Consider the following 20,138-nt stretch of genomic DNA (forward strand, 5'->3'; position numbering starts at 1 on the left):
TGGCCCCTCGCTCTCTGTAATTGAAACATAAGCATTGCTGTGCATCAGACAGGCAGGGGCTTTCTTTCTGTATTGGTTGTTTTCTTTCTTTCTTTTTTTTCTTCTTCTTCCCTAATTTCTTTCGTGGAAACCCATGGGAATATGGCTGTAACTTTAAATACCTTCCAGCACCACCAACTGAAATGAGGTTGGGGAATGGAGAGAATTAAAACATGTTTCAAAGAAACACGCGGGAGGAATACAAATAGGGAGAGATGGCCTGAATTCAATCTTTTATAGGGTCTTTCAAGGAGAATAAAATAATCTCAGGAGAGGAGTGTGCCTGTAAGGGTAGCAGCTGTGTGCTTTCTCCTTCCCAGAGACCAACGTGGAGGTGTAGTTCTCAGTTTCCTTCAGCTCCTCCATCCAACAGTGTTGTCTAAAACTCCTTCTTGATCCCACCAAAGAGGAAAGGAGTCCAATGGGATGCGATCCTGGAAAGTCCACTGCATGAGGGGTTGGGCATTCCTGCACCCTGCTGCTGCACAGAGCTGAGGATGCTGGGTCTGCCCAGGGGCTTCATCCCAGGTGCTGAAGCATCATGTTTTATGGCTCAGAAAGGAATCTGAGTGCAGAACGGCGCTGGGCGTGCTGAAAGGAAGAGATAAACTGCTGCAGCCAGGTGTGTTTACAGCTCAGTCACAGCCAGCTGTGCTGACCTCTGCTTTACCCACAGCTCACTGTCGCCTGCGTGTAAAATCCCCTTCCTATGGAAGGTTGTAAGGGAACTGGATGTGATATGGCATGGGAGGGGTGCAGGGGAGGAGGCAGTGGTGGAGGCAGTGGGGATGGAGAGGATGGAGGGCACGTGGTGGGGATGGGAATGATGGAAAGGACTCGGATGATTGGATGGTTGGAACTTGATGATCCTTCCAACCCAAGCCATTCTATGATTCTGTGTTGCTGTGTCTGCAGGAGATGACCCTGTCATCTCTGATTCTCCTAGCTGCAGCTTAGCAAAGGAAAAAATAGTGAAGGATTTAAAGGAAATTAATGCTGGAAAGTGGTATTTGTGGGCTTTTAGAAGCACAAACTACCCTGAGCAGCAAAACCCTGCTGATTGGCTGTTTGTCTGTCTGTCTGTCTGTCTGCATGATTTGTGCTGGCTTACAAGCAAGGGCTGGATGTGTGCTGCTGGTCCTATTGCCGTGCAGCCTTTCATATTGGGTTTTGTAGCATCAATGCTGCATGAGGAGTGGCAAACAGTGGGCTGGTGCTGCATTTGTGATCGTATTTGATCTTCAGTGTGTGTCCAGGCTGGATGATGCTCATGGGAGACCCAGTGGCTGGAGCAGAGGGGGCATGAGTCTTGCTTTCTCCTGGTTTGCAATGTCACAGATATGTAGGCGTGCTTGTTTCATCAGTGATACCCTGGTGGGGACCAGGCTGCACTCTGTGCATCTGGCATGTTTGTCAGGAAGTCACCCAGCATGGGAATGGTGGTGAGCAGATCCCATGCAACCTCAGCCAACTGAGCAAGGGGCAGAACTCTGTGTATTTGTTGGGCTTCCTGCAATGCTCATTGCTCCCAGTGTGTTGGTACATCCCTTGGGAAGCTCCATCCCTTCTGGAAAGCAGAACTGGGGGCATAAGCCAGTGTGCACTTCTCCTCTGATAGCAAGTGTGTGGTTACCCAAACTTGGTCATTTCTGTGGTGCATCCAAAGAGGTAAATAGGAAAAGTGAAAATATTTTCCGTGCGATTGGGCAAGTAAAAGCCAAATAACACCTTCAAATTGAGTCTGGTTAGCTCGAGACTGGTGGCCATGTTACTTGTTGAGCAGATCCACCAGTTCACAAAAGATGACGGAAGCATCGGGCTGCCTTTGACTAGGACAGATGTACCCAGGCAAACCAGATTCCTCAGCATGCCTGCACACACCTTGTGCAGGGCTGAGAGCTGTGGGATCTCCCTTAGGCACAGCCCCAGGGGTTACAAGGTGCCTTTCTCTTCTGTTTTGAATGTTTTCACTGGATAAATAATCAGAACATGACTAGCTGCCATGCAGCACGCTTTGTCGGTAGGGCTCACAACAAAGGGTTAAAGCCCTAAACAAAGCTAAACTTAGCATTCTGTCTGGCAAAGCTGATTTATCAGAGCTGAAACTATCTGCAGGAACAGGCATTGCCCCCAGATTAAAAAGAACATGTTTTGGCACTGCTGGTGATCTAAATCTGAAGCTTTAGTTTCTGGGTAGAAACAATGCTTTATCCGGCTTGTACCAAAAAAGCTGGAGAGCATTACAAAAAAAGTCAGAACTGAAGGAAAACATCTTGAAATTATTACAGCAGAGTGTTTTGGATAATGGGCTTGTGAACGGTCTTGATATACAAACTTTTGCTTGAAGACAGATGCAGGAACAGCAAGATCTCTTTGCCATCAGCCCCTGGAGGTCCCAACCTCCCCATCTCAAACCTGGATGTGCAGATGGAGATGGGCAGCTCTGGGAATGGAAACCGAGTTTCCAAACCCCTGGCCATCTCCCCATCACCAAATAATGCTGTTTCCTTCCTTTCCTTCCATTCACGTTCTCCATATAAATTGTTCACAGCATTCTCAAGAGGGCAGCTATTTGCTTTACAGAAGGACGTTGGCCAAGATAACCTCCTCAGGTCCCTCCAACCTGTGATCCCTACGGGATGAGGAGTACTTTGGGCTTTGTTTTCTTCCTGCAGGCACACAGAGCTCCTCTCCTCACTCATGGAAATCTCTTCAGGAGCCCTGGCTGTTATTTCTGAGACTTTGATGCAGAAGAGCCATGGATGGGCAATTGGCAGAAGGTTTGTTTTTGACTGGGGAAGCGTCTGGGCTTGCCCTGTGTTTATGTCTCTGCAGGCTGACTCAAGCCCTGCTAAGCCAACAGGAAGAAATCCCAGCAGCTCAACAGATACGAAGCTGCCACTCTCAAAGGGATGATCTTTTGGTAGCACATCCTTTCCCAAATGTTCCTTCTTTCTGATCTGGCGGTGAGAACTCGCATCAAGCAGCTTTGCTTTGAATGTTGGTAATTCAGGCATACACAAACACATCTCATCCTGCTGGCAATGCCCAGCTAACGTGCTCTGCAGCACCACCACGGCATATTTTGGCACCACTGCTGTACCCATGGCACACAGCCTTCTCCACCTGCCAAAATGCCTTTCCTTGGGCTGTGCCCTTTTGCCTCTGTTTGTTGCCTTGCTTTGATATGGCTGCCTTTATCTGTTTCTTTTATGGCAGCTGGGATCCTACCGTGTCAGCCTCCGTGATGTCTCCCTCCACTCATCCAAATAAGATAAAATAGTCACTGGAATGTATCACCACTTTGAGAAGATGATATTTCTCCTTAAAGGATGAGGATAAAGCTTATAGGGAGAGGTGGTGCTTTTCATGAGTCAACTGATAGTAAAACCAGTAAGCTTTTGGCCATGCGAGGCTTTGCCTGGGGCATTAAGCAGAGCCCGGGGGTTGGATTTTTCCATGGATTCCCTGTGCAAAGGCACTACCAATATATCCATGACATTTGCAGTCTGTAGGACAAGGAAATGCTTTCAGTAAGCATTAACTTGCATAACAAGGACTCCCCATGCAAAAGTGGTTGCTTGTCTTCAAAGGAAAACTATTGGGGAGCTGTTCTGTGGCAGGTCAATCAACGTTACTGATCCTCATTAGATTAGAAAAATACAGGTTTTCCCTCCAGGAAAGGTTTGTAAGTGCTGGTATTTCTAACGTTAGAAACGATTGAAATGGAGTGGTTTGAAATGGTGATTTTTCCTACAGCTGGAATTTAGTAGATGACAGTTTTCTCTCCCATGTCCATTCCCATTACTTATCAGAGCTCACGGCGTGATTTACACCGCTCCCTTCCATCTCCTTTGCCCGCTGCTGCTCAGCCTTTACCAAACACCTGCACTGCCACCTTCTGCCCGGATTGCAGCTCGCAGCCCAATTCCCAGCTTTCTTCTTAGCCTGCCGAACTCGCGATGCGTGTCCCAGGAAAGTTCAGAGTGCAAAGAAGAAACATTGTGCACAGTCACAACGGTCCATCCCTTGAGTTTGATTACAGCTGCTCTCTCGTAGGGCTGGTGACTGTGCTGTATGTAATTCCTAGCTTTGGTGTAGAGGATGGGAGCCCTACTGCGCAGCTCCTAAATACTAAAATGCTTTGCTCAGCCACTGGGAAGCCAACACTGGCCAACAATTAGCCACGAGCATTTGCCCGGGTTTGCTTAATGGCCTGATAGATGCAGGCAGTGTCTGAAATGAGCCAGGGGAAGGACTCAGAGCTTATGCTTGATTATTTGTTGTCACTTCCAAGAAGCAGCCCTGATTTGTCCCCGTTGGCTGTTTGTTTCTTGTTATCATATGAACTGGTTGGTTCTCAGAGAGATGGGAGACTGGAGACCATGTGCACGCATGGAAAGGCTGGCAATGTTTCACTGCCTTCTGAAGATGATTCCTCACAGCATGGCTAAGGGAAGAGTGGCCTCTGGTGCTCACCGAGCTGCCTTACAGCTGCACTCCCATCTGGGTGCTCACTGGTGTCAGTGGATGTGGGCAGCAGGATCTGGTGGCTTTGCTCCATCTTTCTCGATGGAGAGGGATTTGCTGCTTAACAAAGTGTCCTGGACCACTTTGTGAAGCAGCCTGTCCACCCTAAAGCCCCTGTTAAAACCTAAATTAAAGCCTAAATATGCCCTTGAACACTTCAGGCAGGCCTGTGTTGCAATCAATATATTGTTAGAAGCAGGAGCCCTCGGCCTGGTTACTCCTTCCTGCCCCACAGAAGTGATTTAGGAACCCATCAGTTTAGGAACCCATCAGGCAGCTTTGCATAACGTGAAGTGTAAGGTGATGATATCCCAAGGGCTGGCTTTTGTGGGGCCATGTGTGCTTTGGCATTGTGTGCCTGGGGCTGCCGGATCTCCCTGTTCTGCAACAGCTTGTTCAAACCAAACCCTCGAGCACATGAGTTGCCTCACACTAAGGTTTATTTATTTTCTCTAAAAGCATGGCAGCCTTTCCAAAGTGCAGCTAAAAAGAAAAAAAAGTCAATGGGAAATGGGTACCAAACTCCAAATTCCGTTGAAATTCAGTTCAGTCCCCATCACCTTGTATGAAGGCTTTGGTCTTAGGCTGGAAATGACCTTTACCTTTTGCAAGTCAACAGCAAGCTGTGTAAGGGTATGGAGAACAGGTTGCAGAAGTCCATGATCTGGAAATAGCTCAGCCCTTCTGCTATCAGCAGCTGAGATAAATGGGGTCACAGAGAGTAAGAAGCCTTGGTTTTGTGCTAGGTTTTGTTTATTAAATTCAGGTTTCAATGATGTCCAGAGCTGACAAAAAATATTTCCCAGGAAGACAGACAAACAGAAACATTTCATAAATATATATATATATATATATCTCAAACTCTGTAGATATAAACAAATAAAAGCTCTATTTTGTTCTTTTGGGAGGTCCTTTGTAACCAGCATTTTCAACTGATCCATTAGCAGCAAATGTTAACCAGAACTTCCACTTGTTGTCAAATGAGCAAACCCAGTGTTTTAAAATTATTGCTTGCTATCAGACACATAACACACACACAGAAGAAAGATACAAAGGGTGTCCATTAAAAATCTTCATTAACAGCGCTGACCATACACACGGACCACCAACTTTGTGGTGCTTTTTATTACTGCAATTAAGACTTGGACGTTTGGAAATGGAGGAAGACGTTGGTGATCAATCCAAGGACATTACAGGAGGAATATTTCTCAGCAGCTCCAACCACGGAGCCTTGCTAAAATGCACCTTTGTTCACAGTGCTGGGCTGAGCATCCCTTGGCATGAGTTCCTCGAGATGCCCATCGCTGGGGACCCAGCATCAACAGAGCCAGGATGCTGATGTCAGTTCTGTTCTGAGCTGCTGGGCCAAGCCCCTGGGGACAAAGAACAAGTCTGTTGCACAGAGAAATGTCATGAGGCTGCAGGTGAGCGAGGTGTTTTTCCTTCCTGGCTTCGAGGGCTGAGGGAGGCGAAGGTCCCATGGGAGGTGACAAGGTAGACGTCCTTGCAGTGCTGTCATTGGGGACATGGTTTGCAGCTACTGGTGCAGGGTTCCCCTGTGCCTATTTGCATACCCTACACAGCATACCCTACACTGTGATGGACTGAATTCCCGTGCCATCCCTGTGGGGCATCGCCAGCCCACTACTGGGCAGGGAAACAGGGAACAGCACTACTCATGCTGCAGCCCCTTGGCACAGGAGCCTGGTCCCAAGGGAAGGCAAACCCACAGTCCCCATGCTCCTCAGGGCGTCATGGCAGGGGCGTGCTTCTCATCCACTCTTTCCATACTGGCTCTTTTTGGGTAGACCACGCTGGCCAGCTTGAAGAACTCATCCGCAGCATCCAGGGCGATCAGCCGGTCCTGCCAAAGCAATGGGATTGTACAACCACTGCCAGCACATCTTTGAGCATCCTCTGGTGCAGGTCACCTTCCTGCTCCCTGAGTTTGAGCTCACTTGCAGAGCCAGAGCAAGAAGGAGGGATGCACACTAGGAGCTGTACTCACCACCACAAAGAGGTAACGCTCAGACAGCTCCCAGCTGGTTGGAAAGATGTTTGTCTCTTCAGAGAGCTTTAGCAGGATGTCCCGGGCTTTGCTCATGTTCTGAGAGTCGCTGACAATGCTGAGTTTGGTCACTGACAAGAGGGAGTCTGCTTCCTTCTGGAAACCTGGGGAGAAGATGTGTTAGAGAGAGGAGCCAAATGTGCAGAGAGCAGTGGGAGTCCCTTTGCAGCAATAAATGCGTGTGCGAGTGCTGATATAGCCATCACCATCTCTTATAGCAAGGGTGCCAAGGGAAAGAAAGGGGGAGGAAAATGAATTAGTGTGGTGATCATGAGATCTTTAAATGTAATTGCCACCACTGACTCTGCACGTATCACCAGGGAGCTGGCAGTGATGCACAAGCTGAATGAGTGAATGAATTCCCAGCGTTCCTCCCATCCAGGTGCCAGAACAGCAGGTAGGGCAGGAGTGGCTGAGTTCCCCACCTCTTCTGCTCCCAGTGACAATACCCTGGAGCAGCTCCAAGCCCTCCTCTCATTAGCCACCAGCCACCTGGAGCAGGAGTGCTGCTGTTGAGCAATTTCATTTGCTGAAAGAACATTTCAAATTCGCTTTGGAGCAAATAGAGTGGGTGATTTGGCTCCAATCAGACGGTAGGAGCAGGAGAGGAAAACTAGGTGTGTCTGCCTTCACATCTGGGAGAACATTCATTTCTCCATGCTTATCTTGTTTATAAAAACACAGGGTGAGGTATTCTTGCAGAAGGAAACCCCAGATGGAAGACTGTGCCCAAGTCGCTGTGGGTTGGAAGGGCTCTCGTGGACCCTCACCACCTGCCCTCCTGCTGCTGCTGGCTCCTGGGCTTCTTCTCATTCAGCACCGTAGACAAGACATCGTTTTATATTTCTCCTTACCTAAATCCTCCAAGATGTGCTTCCACCTGCTTCTCACTTCTTTCCGTGTTTGCCGTAAGGTATAAATATCGTAGTTGAGCTTTTGCCATTCCTGCAAAGCAGAGGCATGTCATAGTTATTTGCATATGAGGAGGCCTATACTGCTTTTCTGGGAATTTCAACATCTAGAAATGGAGCCAGAGCTCATCATTACATTCCGTGGACTATGGCAATGCCTTATTTGCACAGCCTTGCGGTCAGACTGGCATTGCACCTTTTCTAATAGGTGATCATAGCCTATAGAAAGATAAGAGTTGCTGCTGTACAAAGGTCACACACACAGTATCTTTCCAAACTGATCTGGCATCTAACTGGAGCACGTAAGTCTTCAAAAGCACTTGGGAACAGTAAAACTAGAGCATTTTAGAGGTTGGGGTAGCATTTTCAAAATCATGGACTCACCAAGGTTGGAAAAGACCTCCCAGATCATCCAGCCCAACCGTCCACTTACCACCAGTATTCCCCCACTAGACCACTTCCTTCAGTACATAGCAAGGAAGAGGGGTGCACGTGGATGCTAGGTGGCCAAACTGGAACCATTTGAAATAATCACTATCCTTAGTGACTGCCAGGTCATGAAATTAATGCTTTCACGTAATATAGCTCAAATCCACAGATTTGACCTCAATCTCTGTATCTGCATAATGGGATGCTGCATGAAGGGGAAGGGCTTGAGGTTATTATTACAGTTGTAACCAGTGCCATTAGAGATGCCTGCTTGTAGAAAAAGACATTTCTGCACTGGAACACAACCAGGAGTATTTCTACTACATCAATTTAACACATTCACGCCAAAGAGGATGCATCGACAGAAGCGTCCGCACAGCAGGTTGTAGCATCACTCAGATCATTTCCTCTCACTAACAGCCTCAATTAATCCCATTGCTGAGCAGCAGGCGACGCAGATGTACTCCTGCAGAATGAAAGGGTGCTCATCTGTGCCTCCCCCCTGGGATCCTGCTCCCTGGGTTCCTGATGCTGATGAATACCCATAAGACTGCCAGCAAAAAGAGGCTGAACACGATTTCAGCCCTTGGCTAAGGAAATGGAGGAGGCAGGAGCAGGAAAGCATGTGCTGGGTGGAAGAGGCCTGGTCCTGCCCTCCCTGAAAGTCACTAATCCGAGTGGCCAGCACGCAGGGAAGCTGCTCCTGCTGCTCTCTGGATTAAGAGCAGTGTGATTTCCCATCTATTTTTGTTTTGAGGGAATCTGGGTTACGGCTTTCTCATCCATCCTGCTTACTGAGTTGTTGCTGCACGGAGGTGAATCCAGCCCCAGAGGACCTCTAACATTGTGCTGTCCAAGAAGAATTTGGGGAGGGTGTGAAGGAGCAGCCTCAGTGCAGAAAATGATGCTTTACAGGGGTGGATAAGCAGTGTGGGAGCAGCACGTTGCCATCTCCTGTTATTTGTCACCTCACAGTGCTGCAGGGGTTTATTTTACACCACAAGAGGTTTGATGTTGCTGCAGGGCAGGAGCCATCCTGTAGGAAAAGAAACTTGCTCCATCTTTGCAATGTTGACCCGAGTGTTGATGAGCTTGGATGGCAGCTTTGATCTCAAGGGTAATGTTAGTGTTGCCAGCCCCTTATCAGCATAAAGGAGGGAAGCATCTTCTTTTCACTGATTCCTTGGTGCCCCTAAGTTTACGCTATTGGCACCGCTGTCAGAAAGGTTCATGATTCAGAAAATAGAAACAGAAATGGGTTGGGTTAGGAAAAATGAGATGCTGGTTTGATGGCCATGGTGGTGCCACGTGGAGACGTGGGGTGAGAGCTCTTTGTGTCCTTCCAGCATCCTAAATCCCCATGGTGAAGGTGGGGAAGGATGCAGTGAGCACACAGACACATGGGGTGCAGCTCTCCTTTTGCTCCTGTTTTAACTGAGATTTACAAAAAAAGGTGCTACGTTTGTGTCGTGTTTGCTGTTGACCATTCCCTGCCCTGTGGCACCGGCCCGCTCCCAGGGCCAGCAGCAGCTCCCAAAGCAGATTATTCCCTTGGCACTGTTCTGCAATTAGACTTTTCTCCCTCCCTCATTAGAGGCAGCGGGCAATGCAAGCTGGCCTAGTTTTCCAATGCTCACTGGAGGACAGAGAGATTTGGGGCCGAGGGCAGGAATGTTGGCTCTCCAGGCCAAATTCCTCCTACTGCCACCCAGAAAGGGTGCAGCTGGAGGCTGCAGCTGCTTGTGTGCCCTCAGCAATTCTCTTTGCACAAATAATGGGGCCTGGTGGGACACAGGAGAGCTGGGAGCACCCCAGAGCAGCATGAGTGCCTCCAGATCCCCAGCGGTAACAGCAGTGGGGCTGAGCATGAATGAAGCGGTCCTGATCAGGCTGCTGAAATCTTCTGTGCACAGAGCAGTTTGGAGAAAGAAATCAGGGCTGCAAAACAGTGCTTATGTAACAGGGATGATTTTTTTTTTCTCTTCTGTGCCAGTTCCTCAATAATCACCATACGACCCAGTAGGGGAGCACTTAATGCTGCGCTGGAGCTGCAGTACTCAGGATGCAGCGGGAACCCCATCACAAAACCCCCCAAATAGGAAAATACCATCCCAAACTGAGAAGTAAATGGAACTGGTGATCTCAGAGCACATCCTGATCTTCTCACCTCGGAATCCTTGTCCAACTGGCTCCGGCCCACAATCATGTTGTACAGCACCCGGTCATCATCTGCCTCTGTGTGGGTCACGTCGTGTGGGGTGCTCCACAGGTTCTGCTCCTCATCCCGTGCCAGCGTGGCTCCAAAGGAAGCATACGGGTTGTTGTTGCTGCAGAGAGGGGACACGAGGCTGTGTTAACACCCAGTGTCACCTTAGCTTTCCCAAAAGTCCCTTTCTGCCAGCTGAAATCTAGCATGGCCATGGGACAAAGCACACGGTGCTGCTGGGGATGGGTAAACCTGGAAATGGGGTGGCTCAGGACAATCTTAGTCATGTGATGGACCCAAAAAGCTGGCCCCATCCATCTGGCGTGGGAGGGAGCAGATGGAGCCGGCCCCTCTGCAGTGCTGCCCCAGGATGGGATGGAAACTGAAATGCAGGAAACTGAATCTAAGAAAGAAGTGTGCTACAGAAAGGGTGGTTGAATGTTGTCGTGGGTTGCTTGGAGAGGTTGTGGGGTTTCCAGCCATGGAGATGCTCAAAATCCAATGGGACCTATCCTGGGTACCCTGCTCCTGCTCTGACCTGGGCAGGGGCTGCATCAGATGGGAACACCTGGATGGGAACATTTGGAGGCCTTAAGGAAAGCCTGGGTTTGTCCACTCAGTATCTAAAGAGGAGCTTCAGCATCTAAAGGGGGGCTATAGGAAAGAAGGGCACAGACTCTTTAGCAGCGGCTGCTGTGATAGAACAAGGGGAAATGGCTTCAAAGTAAAGGAGAGGAGTTTTAGGCTGGGTATAAGAAAGAAGTTTTTTACAATACGGGCGGTGAGGCAATGGCACAGGTTGCCCAGAGAGGTGATGGATGCCCAAGCCTGGAGACGCCCAAGGTCAGGCTGAACAGGGCTCTGGGCACTTGATGGAGCTGTTGGTGTCCCTGCTCAGTGCAGGAGAGTTGGACTACATGGTCTCTAAGGGTCCCTTCCAACTCATATGATTCTATGATTCTATGGATGGTGATCAGGCAAAGCATCGCCTCCTGAGCATCATCCCCTCCCGTGGTGGTGAGGAGCTCTTCTGTGCCCTGCGCTTATGGCTGGGTGCTGTGAGTGGGAAATGCAAGGCTTTTATGGGGTTGTTTCCTCCTGCAGGGAGAACTTCTGGCAGAGTACTTCCATCAGGCCCCCATGTTTCTAACCAAGACAGTGAAGAAGAACACCACAAGCGGGGAAAAATTTTACACCTCACACAGCTGTACTGGCAGCTGTCCTGTGGCATTTCACAGAACCACAGATTTGTAGGGGCTGGAAGGGAACCCTAGAGATCGAGTCTGACCCCCCTTCCTGCTCACTTTGCACTAGAACAACCCCTGCTGATTCCATTTGCTATCCAAATCCCATTCCTTCCTCTAGGAATGCACCCATCCAACCTTGGTCACGCTGCAGTTCTTTATCCCCAGTGTCATGGCATTACAAAGAGTGCTAAGGGGTGCTCCAGCATGTGGATAAACCCCTAAAAGCGGCTCCCTAATTAGATTTCCAGCAAACCAAAAACCTGAGTAACAGGTAACAAGGGGAAGATAATCTGCCAATCTCTCATTAAAGCTGAGGGAACAGGCAGGTTGCAGGGTGCAGATGGCACTGCTCAGCCCTCCCAACACATCTCCAGGTGTCCTGAGCAAGCAGGGAACTCCTGGGGCACCAGAGACCCCCATACTAATAGGTTTTCTGTGGGGTTCTCGCCCTGCACAGCCTACGGGGCGCTGTTCCACTTGAGCTCATCACCATCCTCCTGCTTCCTCCCACTACTGACCCACCCTGCTCACTGTCAGATCTTTTGGCAGCAACCCTTGGCTTTGCGAGCCACTCCCTTGTGTCTTGCAAGGTGATTCCCATGGAAGAGGCCCCAGCTGTGCTTGGGAGCCAGCAAACCTCAGCAAACATGGGGTGCGACCGCAGGAGGTGTGTCAGCCCAGAGCTGACAGCAGGCTGAGCATTACTAAAATGAAGGAATATGGGGAAAAAGCAGCACAGGAAAGGCCACCTTCCCATCTCGTGTCACTTGCAGCAGTTTCCATGAGACCAGAGGGATCTTGGACCAGATTCAATTTGCTCTTCATCCAGAAGCATCAACACTTCATCAACAGACTTCTGCTCTGGGCTGCTTTTAGCCCAGTTTAATACATCCCAAGACTCGGAGCCCAAATTCTCAGTTTATTTGCATCGTTCCTTTTAAACAAGGCTGCTGCAAGACCCCCACTTTGCAATATAAAACCACAAAAGCCTCCCATCCGGGGACAAGCCAGCAATTAGGTCATCAGATTAACTATGCTGCCACACTTGCGCAACAGCAGGTGCCTCTGCTTTCCTGCTTATGGCATTAATTGGATCGGTGCACAGAGGCACGTTGCTACAGAAAGGTGCAAGGCAGCACCTGCACCTCTCTGCCCGTGTGCTGGGCTCTCAGGAGGTTAATGCGAACTTCCTGGCCCGCCAGCCCCATGCTCGGGATTATCTGGTTATTATTTAGGGAGCTGCTTTTAACAGCACCAAATCAGGATGCTTCAATCCCTGCCGCCGGTCCCCACTAACTAAATAGGTCACCACATGTCTCAGAAATGTTACAGTGCTGTGGGAGGGTTTGGGTGCTGCTGCAGACCCCCTCCCATGCAGGCTGCCTTAGAGATCTGTCATCTTTCAACTTCATGCTGCGTTCGGATAAAGGCTCAATGCGGTGCCTCCAGACCTCCAGCTCCCCTCCCTGGGCATCACCAGCAGCCCCCAGTGGGACCCCATCCACTGCTCCTTGCTCCAGCCTCCCCGATGAAAGCCCCGAACCCTTGCAATGGAAAGACAAAAGCCGGGTGGTTTCTATGGTGAAAGACACGTTTTGCTCTCCCAAATTTCATTTGGTTGTCAGAAAATTGAGAGCAGTGCAGCGGCATGCGTTGTGCCACGGGGAGTGAGACCCAAACGAGGCAGAAAGCGAGCTGGAAGAAAATCCCTCTGGGACCTCGGAATCTCCGAGCAGCGGCTGCGGAATGACAGCTGGGAAAAAGGGCAAAGCGTAAGGTGGGAGAGGGATGCGGGCAAAGCGGGGCCACGCTTGGAGGATCGCTGCAGTGCGAGCAGATCGGGGAGGGGATGGGATCACCCGGAGCCGGGACGGGATGGAGGCACTCACCTGAGCAGCGGCTCCTTCTCAGGGGCTGCTGCCTCCCCGCCGCAGCAGCCGCAGCAGCCGCCAAGCGAGCGCAGCCAGGCCCCCAGCCCCATGGGCGCAGCAGCGCTGGGCTCTGCCCGTCCCCGTGCCCCTCCCTGGCTCCCCCCGGATCCCCAGCGCCTTCAGCCGCCGCAGGGCATCGCGCTCGCCCTCCGGGGCCCCGCACAGCGCGAGCACGCAGGGCACGGGCAGAGGAAGGCAGGGCACGCTCATATTTCTCCCCCTCTTCTTCGTTCCGGGGCGACGCTGATTCATTACCATCCCCTTCCGGGGAATTATGGCCACTCGGATGCTCGAGAGCGCTGGGGAGCGAAGCTGTGCGTCTGCAAGGCACAGCAGCGGTGCCATACCCCTGTGGGGACATGCTGGGGTTGGGGGCCCGTGTCCAGCCCTGGGGGGCCCCATGGTTATTTCCCACAGGGATCGGGGCCAGAGGGGATTACCCAGGGTCTGGTTTCCAGCGCTGGGAGCTCATCGCGCTCAGGGACCGATGGCTTTGAGCTGCTCACTGCACACATCTCCTCCATCCCACCCAGCCTCAGCTCTCCTGAGCTGATTTCCCCCATCCTGTACAATTGTGAGCACTCGGAAATCAGCAGCAGGCAACGGCCCTCCCCTTGGACCTGCTGGGCTGCTGCCTTGTTTACACATTGGCAGCATTCTGGCGGATCACGAGCAGCACGCAGCCCAGGATGCCAGCAGCTCCCACCAGCTCACCTGTAGCCTTCTCCCTTCCCTGCCTGGAGCTTTCATTCCACACACAGCTGCAGCAAATAGCCATTCAGCCCCTGAGCCCTGTGAGTTCAGAAGGAGCCTTGCAGAAACCCCGAGCATTTTCACATCCCTTTATTCCTGATAAACATTGTTCCCTTTCCATTGGAGCAGGGGCGCAGCTGCCCAGGGAGTGCTGGGGTCACCATCCCTGCAGGTGTTTCCTAACTGTGAGGATGTGGCACTGAAGGCTGTGGGCATAGTGGGGTGAGCTGAGGTTGGACTGGGGATCTTAGCTGTCTTTTTTAACCTGAATGATTCTGTGACATAAACAAAGGAAAGTCTCCCAAAAGCCAAAGCCTCTCTGGGGTCCTAAAAGCAAATCACTGCCTCTAAAAATTAAGTGCAGTATTACCAGCTTCTGCACAGTGCTGCAAATACCCCTAGCAGAGATGGGGCTCCAGGCCCTGTTTTGCCCATTCCCTGTGGCCCCATCTCTAACAGAGATAGAAACAGGGGCTCAGCTGTGTGCAATAAGCATTACTGCCCTGAATGCACGCAAAATGGCAACAGGCTGCCCTGGCCCAGGTGTGGGGCTTTGCTCCTAACGCTGGGAGCAGGGTTATAAAAGCACCCTGAGTGCCTTTCTCCTTTTACAGAGGAGAGGGCTTCAGCACAACCAGGCTGTAAGTACGAGTTGGGGTTCCTACAGAGTTTTGTTCTCGCTCTTGTTTGGTATCTGCTGCTTGAGCTGTTGGGACTGCCGATCATCCCCTCATCTGCGTGCGTTCTGAAGTTACTCTGTGCTTAATTACCGCAGTCCCCGTACCAAGGGGAAGCCCAGCTCTCAGGCTCCAGCATGCTGCATTAAGGCTGTAGGGACCTCACAGCTGAGATCTCAGGATGCGGTGCTGCAGCTCTAGAGGGAGCAGTCGGCCCTGTAGTGCTGCCGGGCCGCTGCTGCTCTTTCACCCCAGCTACGTAAGGAGGGCTGGGAATGTTTTCCTGGAAAGCGTGACCCCACCCGTGGCGTTTGCATGCAAAGAGCCTTGCAGGGCCCCGTTCTGCCCCAAAGCTAGCCTGTCCCTGCTGCCTGTACGGTGAGCGGCTTCATCCTGACGCTGCAGGAAGGCCTGGGAGCGGTGAGTTGCTGGTATTGTGAGTAGCTGCGGGTGCCGGGGCAGCGGCAGGGAGCAGATGGAAGCATTCCAGTGAGAGCAGCCAGGTTTGATGCTCCTTGCTGAAAGCAGCCGGAACGGAGAGAACGGAGAGCGGAGGCTCTTCCTGCATTGCAAGCTGTCCTTCCCTGCCCGGCGTGCCCAAACGGCACGGGCTGTGCTGTTCTATGAGCTCTTTGCACTGCTCACGTGAGCTCGCGTGACTGCTGCCCCTGTGGGAGCTGCACGTCCCTGTCACGCTTCCTGGGCCCCTCTCCTGGCGCAGTGCCTGCCACAAACGGCACATGGCTGCAGAGGCTTCCGGCTTCTGAGCACGGCCCCATGGTGGGGGACGCTGAGGGAGGGCCCTGGGCAAAGTCCTGGTGCTGGGTGCAGGCTGAGCACCGCTGTCCCACCAGGACAGGCCCTGAGCTCCCAGCATGGCTGCACAGATGTTTGAGGGCACGCAGCACGCAGCCGTCTACCTGAAGTACCGCTTTGCCCCTGGCAAGGAGCTGAAGGACACCATCCTCACCTACCTGCAGGAGAAGGTGAGTGGGGCACAGCTGTGCTCAATTTATCTCCTTACCCCTTCACTTGGAGAAGGATAACCGCTGGGGCTCAGCAGGGGCCCCGGAGCTGCACCCAGCCGTGAGCAGGGCTAGGAGTTGGGATGCCGCTGCTGAGATGCGCCCCCTGTCCCTGCAGGCTCCCAGCTGCACCCAGCTGGCTGTGGACGTGGGCTGCGGGTCGGGACAAGGCACGGCCTTCCTGGCAGAGCGCTTCGCAAAGGTGGTGGGCACCGACATCAGCCAGGCACAGATCCAAGAGGCCAGGGCTGCCCCCTCTCCTCCCAACATCTCCTATCTGTGAGTGCTGCAGGCAAAACCCAGCTCCCTGCTTGCCCTTTAGCTTCGTGTCTCGCTCCGCAATTCCCAGCATTGCACGCTGTTATTTTTCTCCCCCCATCCCCAGGGTGTGCCCGGCAGAAGAGCTGCCCTTCGAGGATGCCTCTGTTGACCTCCTGGCCTCGTTCACGGCCGCGCACTGGTTTGATATTGGGAAGTTCATGAACGAGGCGAAACGCGTGCTGCGGCCGGGCGGCTGCGTTGCCATCAGCACCTACACCACTGATATGAGCCTGCACTACGGCGACTGCTCTGAAAAGCTGACCCAAATCTTCCGGGAGGTGAGGGAGGGCACCGAGCCTCCCCCTGGGGCAGAGGGAAACATATGGTGGTGGGTGCATGCTGAGGGGAGAAGAGGTGGGGTGAGGAGCTGAAGGGCTGCAGGGTGGGCTGGTGTGGGGAGAGGGGAGCAGGGGTGTCATAGAAGTGCATATGCTGCAGGCCTAGGACCGAGCTCTGTGGAAATGAGCTCAATGTGGTTGTGTTTATCTGCTGTCATTACAGGCTTGGGACCAGCTCTTGAAATACTCGCATGGTAGAGTAAAACACGTCCTGGAAGACTACAAGGAGATCTTTGAGGCTTTGCCGTTTCCAGACAAGAAGAGGTGAGCAGGAGCTCCTTGGTGCATGACCGTGAGTGGGTCAGAATGCTGCTCCTGACCCATCAGCTGCCATAACGAGATGCTTTCCTCTCCTGGTCCTTGGATAAAGTCATGAGTTTTATTCATCACTACGTCGCTCTGCGGTCGCCCTTGTTCCACTGCCTGTTTTTAACATGCCAGTGCTCCTTTTTCCCCATTGCCTTTCTAGAATCACCAATATCTATGATAAAATTCCCATGACGGTTGCTGGGGTGGTCGGTTACTTAGAGTCTGCCTCTCCATACCAAGTATTCATGAAGAGTGATCCTGAGGCTGCAAAAACCCTCCTCCCAAGGATGGAAAAGAGGTAATAAAAGGAAAAAAAGGCTTCTAGGGAAATGAGTAGGGCATGGAAGATGTCCTCTTACAGGGTGAATCAAGAGTGGGGTTGAGGGGAAGGAGGGGTGCACCGCTTTGTGAAAGGGTTTCTGCCAATTGGTATTCCAAGCTTTGGAGTGTTTTAGAGAAAGAATCTCATCCCTGCTTGTGGTCATTTCCCCACACCTGGTGCTGCATGGCTGGATGGAGATGGAAGACCTTTACTCTGCTTCTTGCAGGCTGCTGGAGACGATGGGAGCTGCCTCACGTGACACCCCGCTGGAGTTCTGGGTGAGGCATGTCTGCATCCTGGGGCACAAGGAAGCGTGAGGCAAACCTCCTCCTGACCTCGTGCTGAAAGAAACAGGATTCCAAACACCCTGCTCTTCCTTGGAGAGATCAGTGGTGATTTCAGTGATCGAAGCCTTAATCTTTGTAAGCAGACGTGGAATAACGCAGGGCCACAGGGTCTGTGCCATGCTCCCAGTCTGCCCAGCACCCTCCTGTTGGAGGAACCCACCAGGGTGGTTGTGATTATTATCCCACATCCAATCCTATAACAGCTGAATTTCTTGAACAATTAAAAAAAAATAAGTTGCAAAGTGGAATTGTGTTTGGCTTCTCTAATAGAGGCTTGGTGGGCCTGGCTGCTCTGGTCCCTGTGGAATTTCTTGGCAGGGAGCTCTTGTAGCTTGAGCCTCCCTGGGCTTGCTCCTGCAGAGAATTGTTTGCGTAGCCCTTGGATCCAGCCTCAGTTTTTTTATCTGCTTTGTGCACCAAAGGTAACTGTGTGCCACTCCCTGAAATGCAAAGGCGAAATGATTCAAAGCTGGGTCTCAACAGGTGCTGGTCACCTCCTGTTTGCTTTTTGGAGGCACTGAGGTTCCATGGGGATGTGTCCAGTTCCCGTAATCCCTGCACCGGGCAGGAATGGTGCCCTAGAGCTGTGCTCTGTGAGGGGATCAGGGTCCCCTTTCCCACAAAAAGGGATTTTGTGCTATCAGTCCCATGGGGTTTTTCTCCCATGGAAGCACTGTGGGGAGGATCTGACCAGCCCATCCCTGTGGGGTGCTGCAGGTGAGGCAACATCCCCAGGCTGTCCTCCGTGTTAAACCTAAGAGGGTTGGAGATGCTGTGTCCCTACAGCACTGGCACAAGAGCTTTCCAAAAAAAGGGTCTATATTCACAGCAGCTAACTAGAACAGCTCTCCTCATGTCAGCCTCTGAGGGATGATGCAGGGGTGATGTGTCAGCATGAGTTACATCACTGCAGCTGAGTGCTGGTAGTGGCACCAGCAGGTGGGATGGTGACAGCTGCTGAGCAGTGGCCACCTGTTGGATTTGGGGCATTATTTTGTCTTGCTTCACCTTTTTCCCCCAAGTCTTTGTACAACCAGCTCCAATAAGGTGGGGAGAAACTCCTGGCCCCTCCATAGCTCTTTACTGCACAGCACAGCTGGTGGCCAATGCTGCTTTTGTCAGCCTCCTGGTGAGTCACAGGGCGATGACCTCACCTGGCATTGGTGAATGCTTGGCATAGCTGTGCCTGTTTTGCTTTCCTTTCCACACCTGGGGATCTCCTGCAGTCGGGGATTTCTTCCTCTGGAAAAGCAGAACGAAGCTCCTCGGTGCTTTTCTCCCACTCTGTAGCATCGGGGGACCTGTAATTATTTGTGTCACCCAATGTATTAACAGCACAGTCAATAGATGTGGAATGCAATTAACAGTTTCTTAATGTAGTGAGACCAGATAGCTGCTCATTTTCTTGTGGGCAGAAACAGAAGAAGGGCTGCATCGCTGCCTATGCCTCCCTGCTGGGCTGGCCATGGTGTGCCAAGGTGGTGGCTTTGGGGGACCTGCTATGTGGGTGACAGCTGCTGCAGTGGCAGAGCCAGCAGAAACGTGGTTCAGAGGAGCTGTGCCAAATGCAGCCAGCCTGGGTTGAGGCACAACCTATTGGTGTGAAAGCATCTCTTGCAGCTCCCTGTGCAGGACTCTGGGTTTTCCTGCCATCTGCTCAGAGCTCGGTGCCCATGATGGAGCCATGCATTGTGTCGTGCTCCAGTGCTGTGCTTACAGCTGTGGTTTTCCTGCTCTGCTTTCACTTTTCCTTTGGCACCTTGGGATTTCCTGCTTGCCTGTGTAAAGAAATGACGTCTCATTACGCTTTGCCAACCAGAAATGATGCCTGGGGAAATAAACGCTGCAGTGACAGAGGAGATGAACCAAAGGAGCCAAGTCCCACAGCAACGTCATGCTGCTGTGGCAGCCAATGGGACACCACAGAGCATCTCTATGGCTGTTCTGAGTGCAGCCAGCAGCGATGGGTGCAGGTTTTGGGGTGAATCCCCTGGATTATGGCGGAGGTGAGATTGCAAGAGCTGGCACTGTCCATGAGCATGTTGCCCTTTCTCCCCAGGAGAGCATGCTGCTCCAGCTGCATTGAGGACGTTGTGCCCAGCTTTAACACCTCATGGGATTTTTCTTTTATGGATGTTCTATGCTTTGCTTGGGTAGCTTCTATGAAGTTACTTTCATTGCTTTTGGCTTCTATTTCATCGTTGTACCAAGTATGAACAAATGCATTGAATAAACTGCATTTTTCTCTATGTGTTTGCTTCTTTATGCGGACAGAAAGGAAAGAGGAGCTTTCCAATCTTGGGGCACACAAGGTAATGAAGAACCAAGCCTTGGCTGAGGCTCAGGCTTTTAATTATTGACCTTAGCTGTATTAATGAGTCATATAGCCCAATGCTGGTGGGATCCTGGTGGATCCTGGTCCTGCAGTGCTGTCCGCGACTTGCCATGAGCAGGAAGTCTGTGTCTCCAGTGCTTTCAGGCTTTACATCTGCATCTGGCTGTCCTGGCTCTGCTCCAAGCTCTGACTCTGGTCTGAGCGAAGTGAGCACTGCTGCTGGCCTACTGCACCACTCCTCGTCCTGACTGTGGTGCCTGGTGATGGGACGGGAGGCAATGAACCCAAGTCAAAGCACATCTGAGCACAGCGAAGTCTTACTGAGGAGACAATCATGTGCTGGCACAGGC

The 20,138-nt window shown here is 51.7% G+C and overlaps 2 protein-coding genes across 5 annotated transcripts; one reads left to right on the forward strand and one right to left on the reverse strand.

The window, feature by feature from the left end:
- Nucleotides 1-5,304: 5,304 nt before the first annotated feature.
- Nucleotides 5,305-13,624, reverse strand: MREG (melanoregulin). The gene is made up of 5 exons (XM_052675781.1): nt 13,320-13,624; nt 10,145-10,304; nt 7,492-7,582; nt 6,578-6,741; nt 5,305-6,433 (listed from the first exon to the last, which is right to left on the reverse strand). The coding sequence occupies exons 1-5, from the start codon at nt 13,409-13,411 to the stop codon at nt 6,314-6,316; spliced, it is 627 nt and encodes a 208-aa protein (XP_052531741.1). The 5' UTR covers nt 13,412-13,624; the 3' UTR covers nt 5,305-6,313.
- A 1,033-nt stretch (nt 13,625-14,657) lies between these two features.
- Nucleotides 14,658-17,701, forward strand: LOC128077096 (putative methyltransferase DDB_G0268948). Of its 4 annotated transcripts, none has more exons than XM_052675779.1 (7): nt 14,658-14,755; nt 15,646-15,777; nt 15,935-16,095; nt 16,202-16,415; nt 16,639-16,739; nt 16,945-17,082; nt 17,333-17,701. In XM_052675779.1, the coding sequence occupies exons 2-7, from the start codon at nt 15,667-15,669 to the stop codon at nt 17,421-17,423; spliced, it is 816 nt and encodes a 271-aa protein (XP_052531739.1). In that variant the 5' UTR covers nt 14,658-14,755; nt 15,646-15,666; the 3' UTR covers nt 17,424-17,701. The 4 variants fall into 4 exon arrangements, with proteins under 4 accessions (XP_052531739.1, XP_052531737.1, XP_052531740.1 ...); XM_052675777.1 differs by lacking the exon at nt 14,658-14,755 and adding an exon at nt 15,035-15,227; XM_052675780.1 differs by lacking the exon at nt 14,658-14,755 and adding an exon at nt 15,035-15,222.
- The last annotated feature ends 2,437 nt before the right edge of the window (nt 17,702-20,138 follow it).

This window comes from Tympanuchus pallidicinctus, unplaced genomic scaffold, assembly GCF_026119805.1.
Source record: "Tympanuchus pallidicinctus isolate F22 unplaced genomic scaffold, pur_lepc_1.0 scaffold15, whole genome shotgun sequence".
NCBI classification, from domain to species: Eukaryota; Metazoa; Chordata; class Aves; order Galliformes; family Phasianidae; genus Tympanuchus; species Tympanuchus pallidicinctus.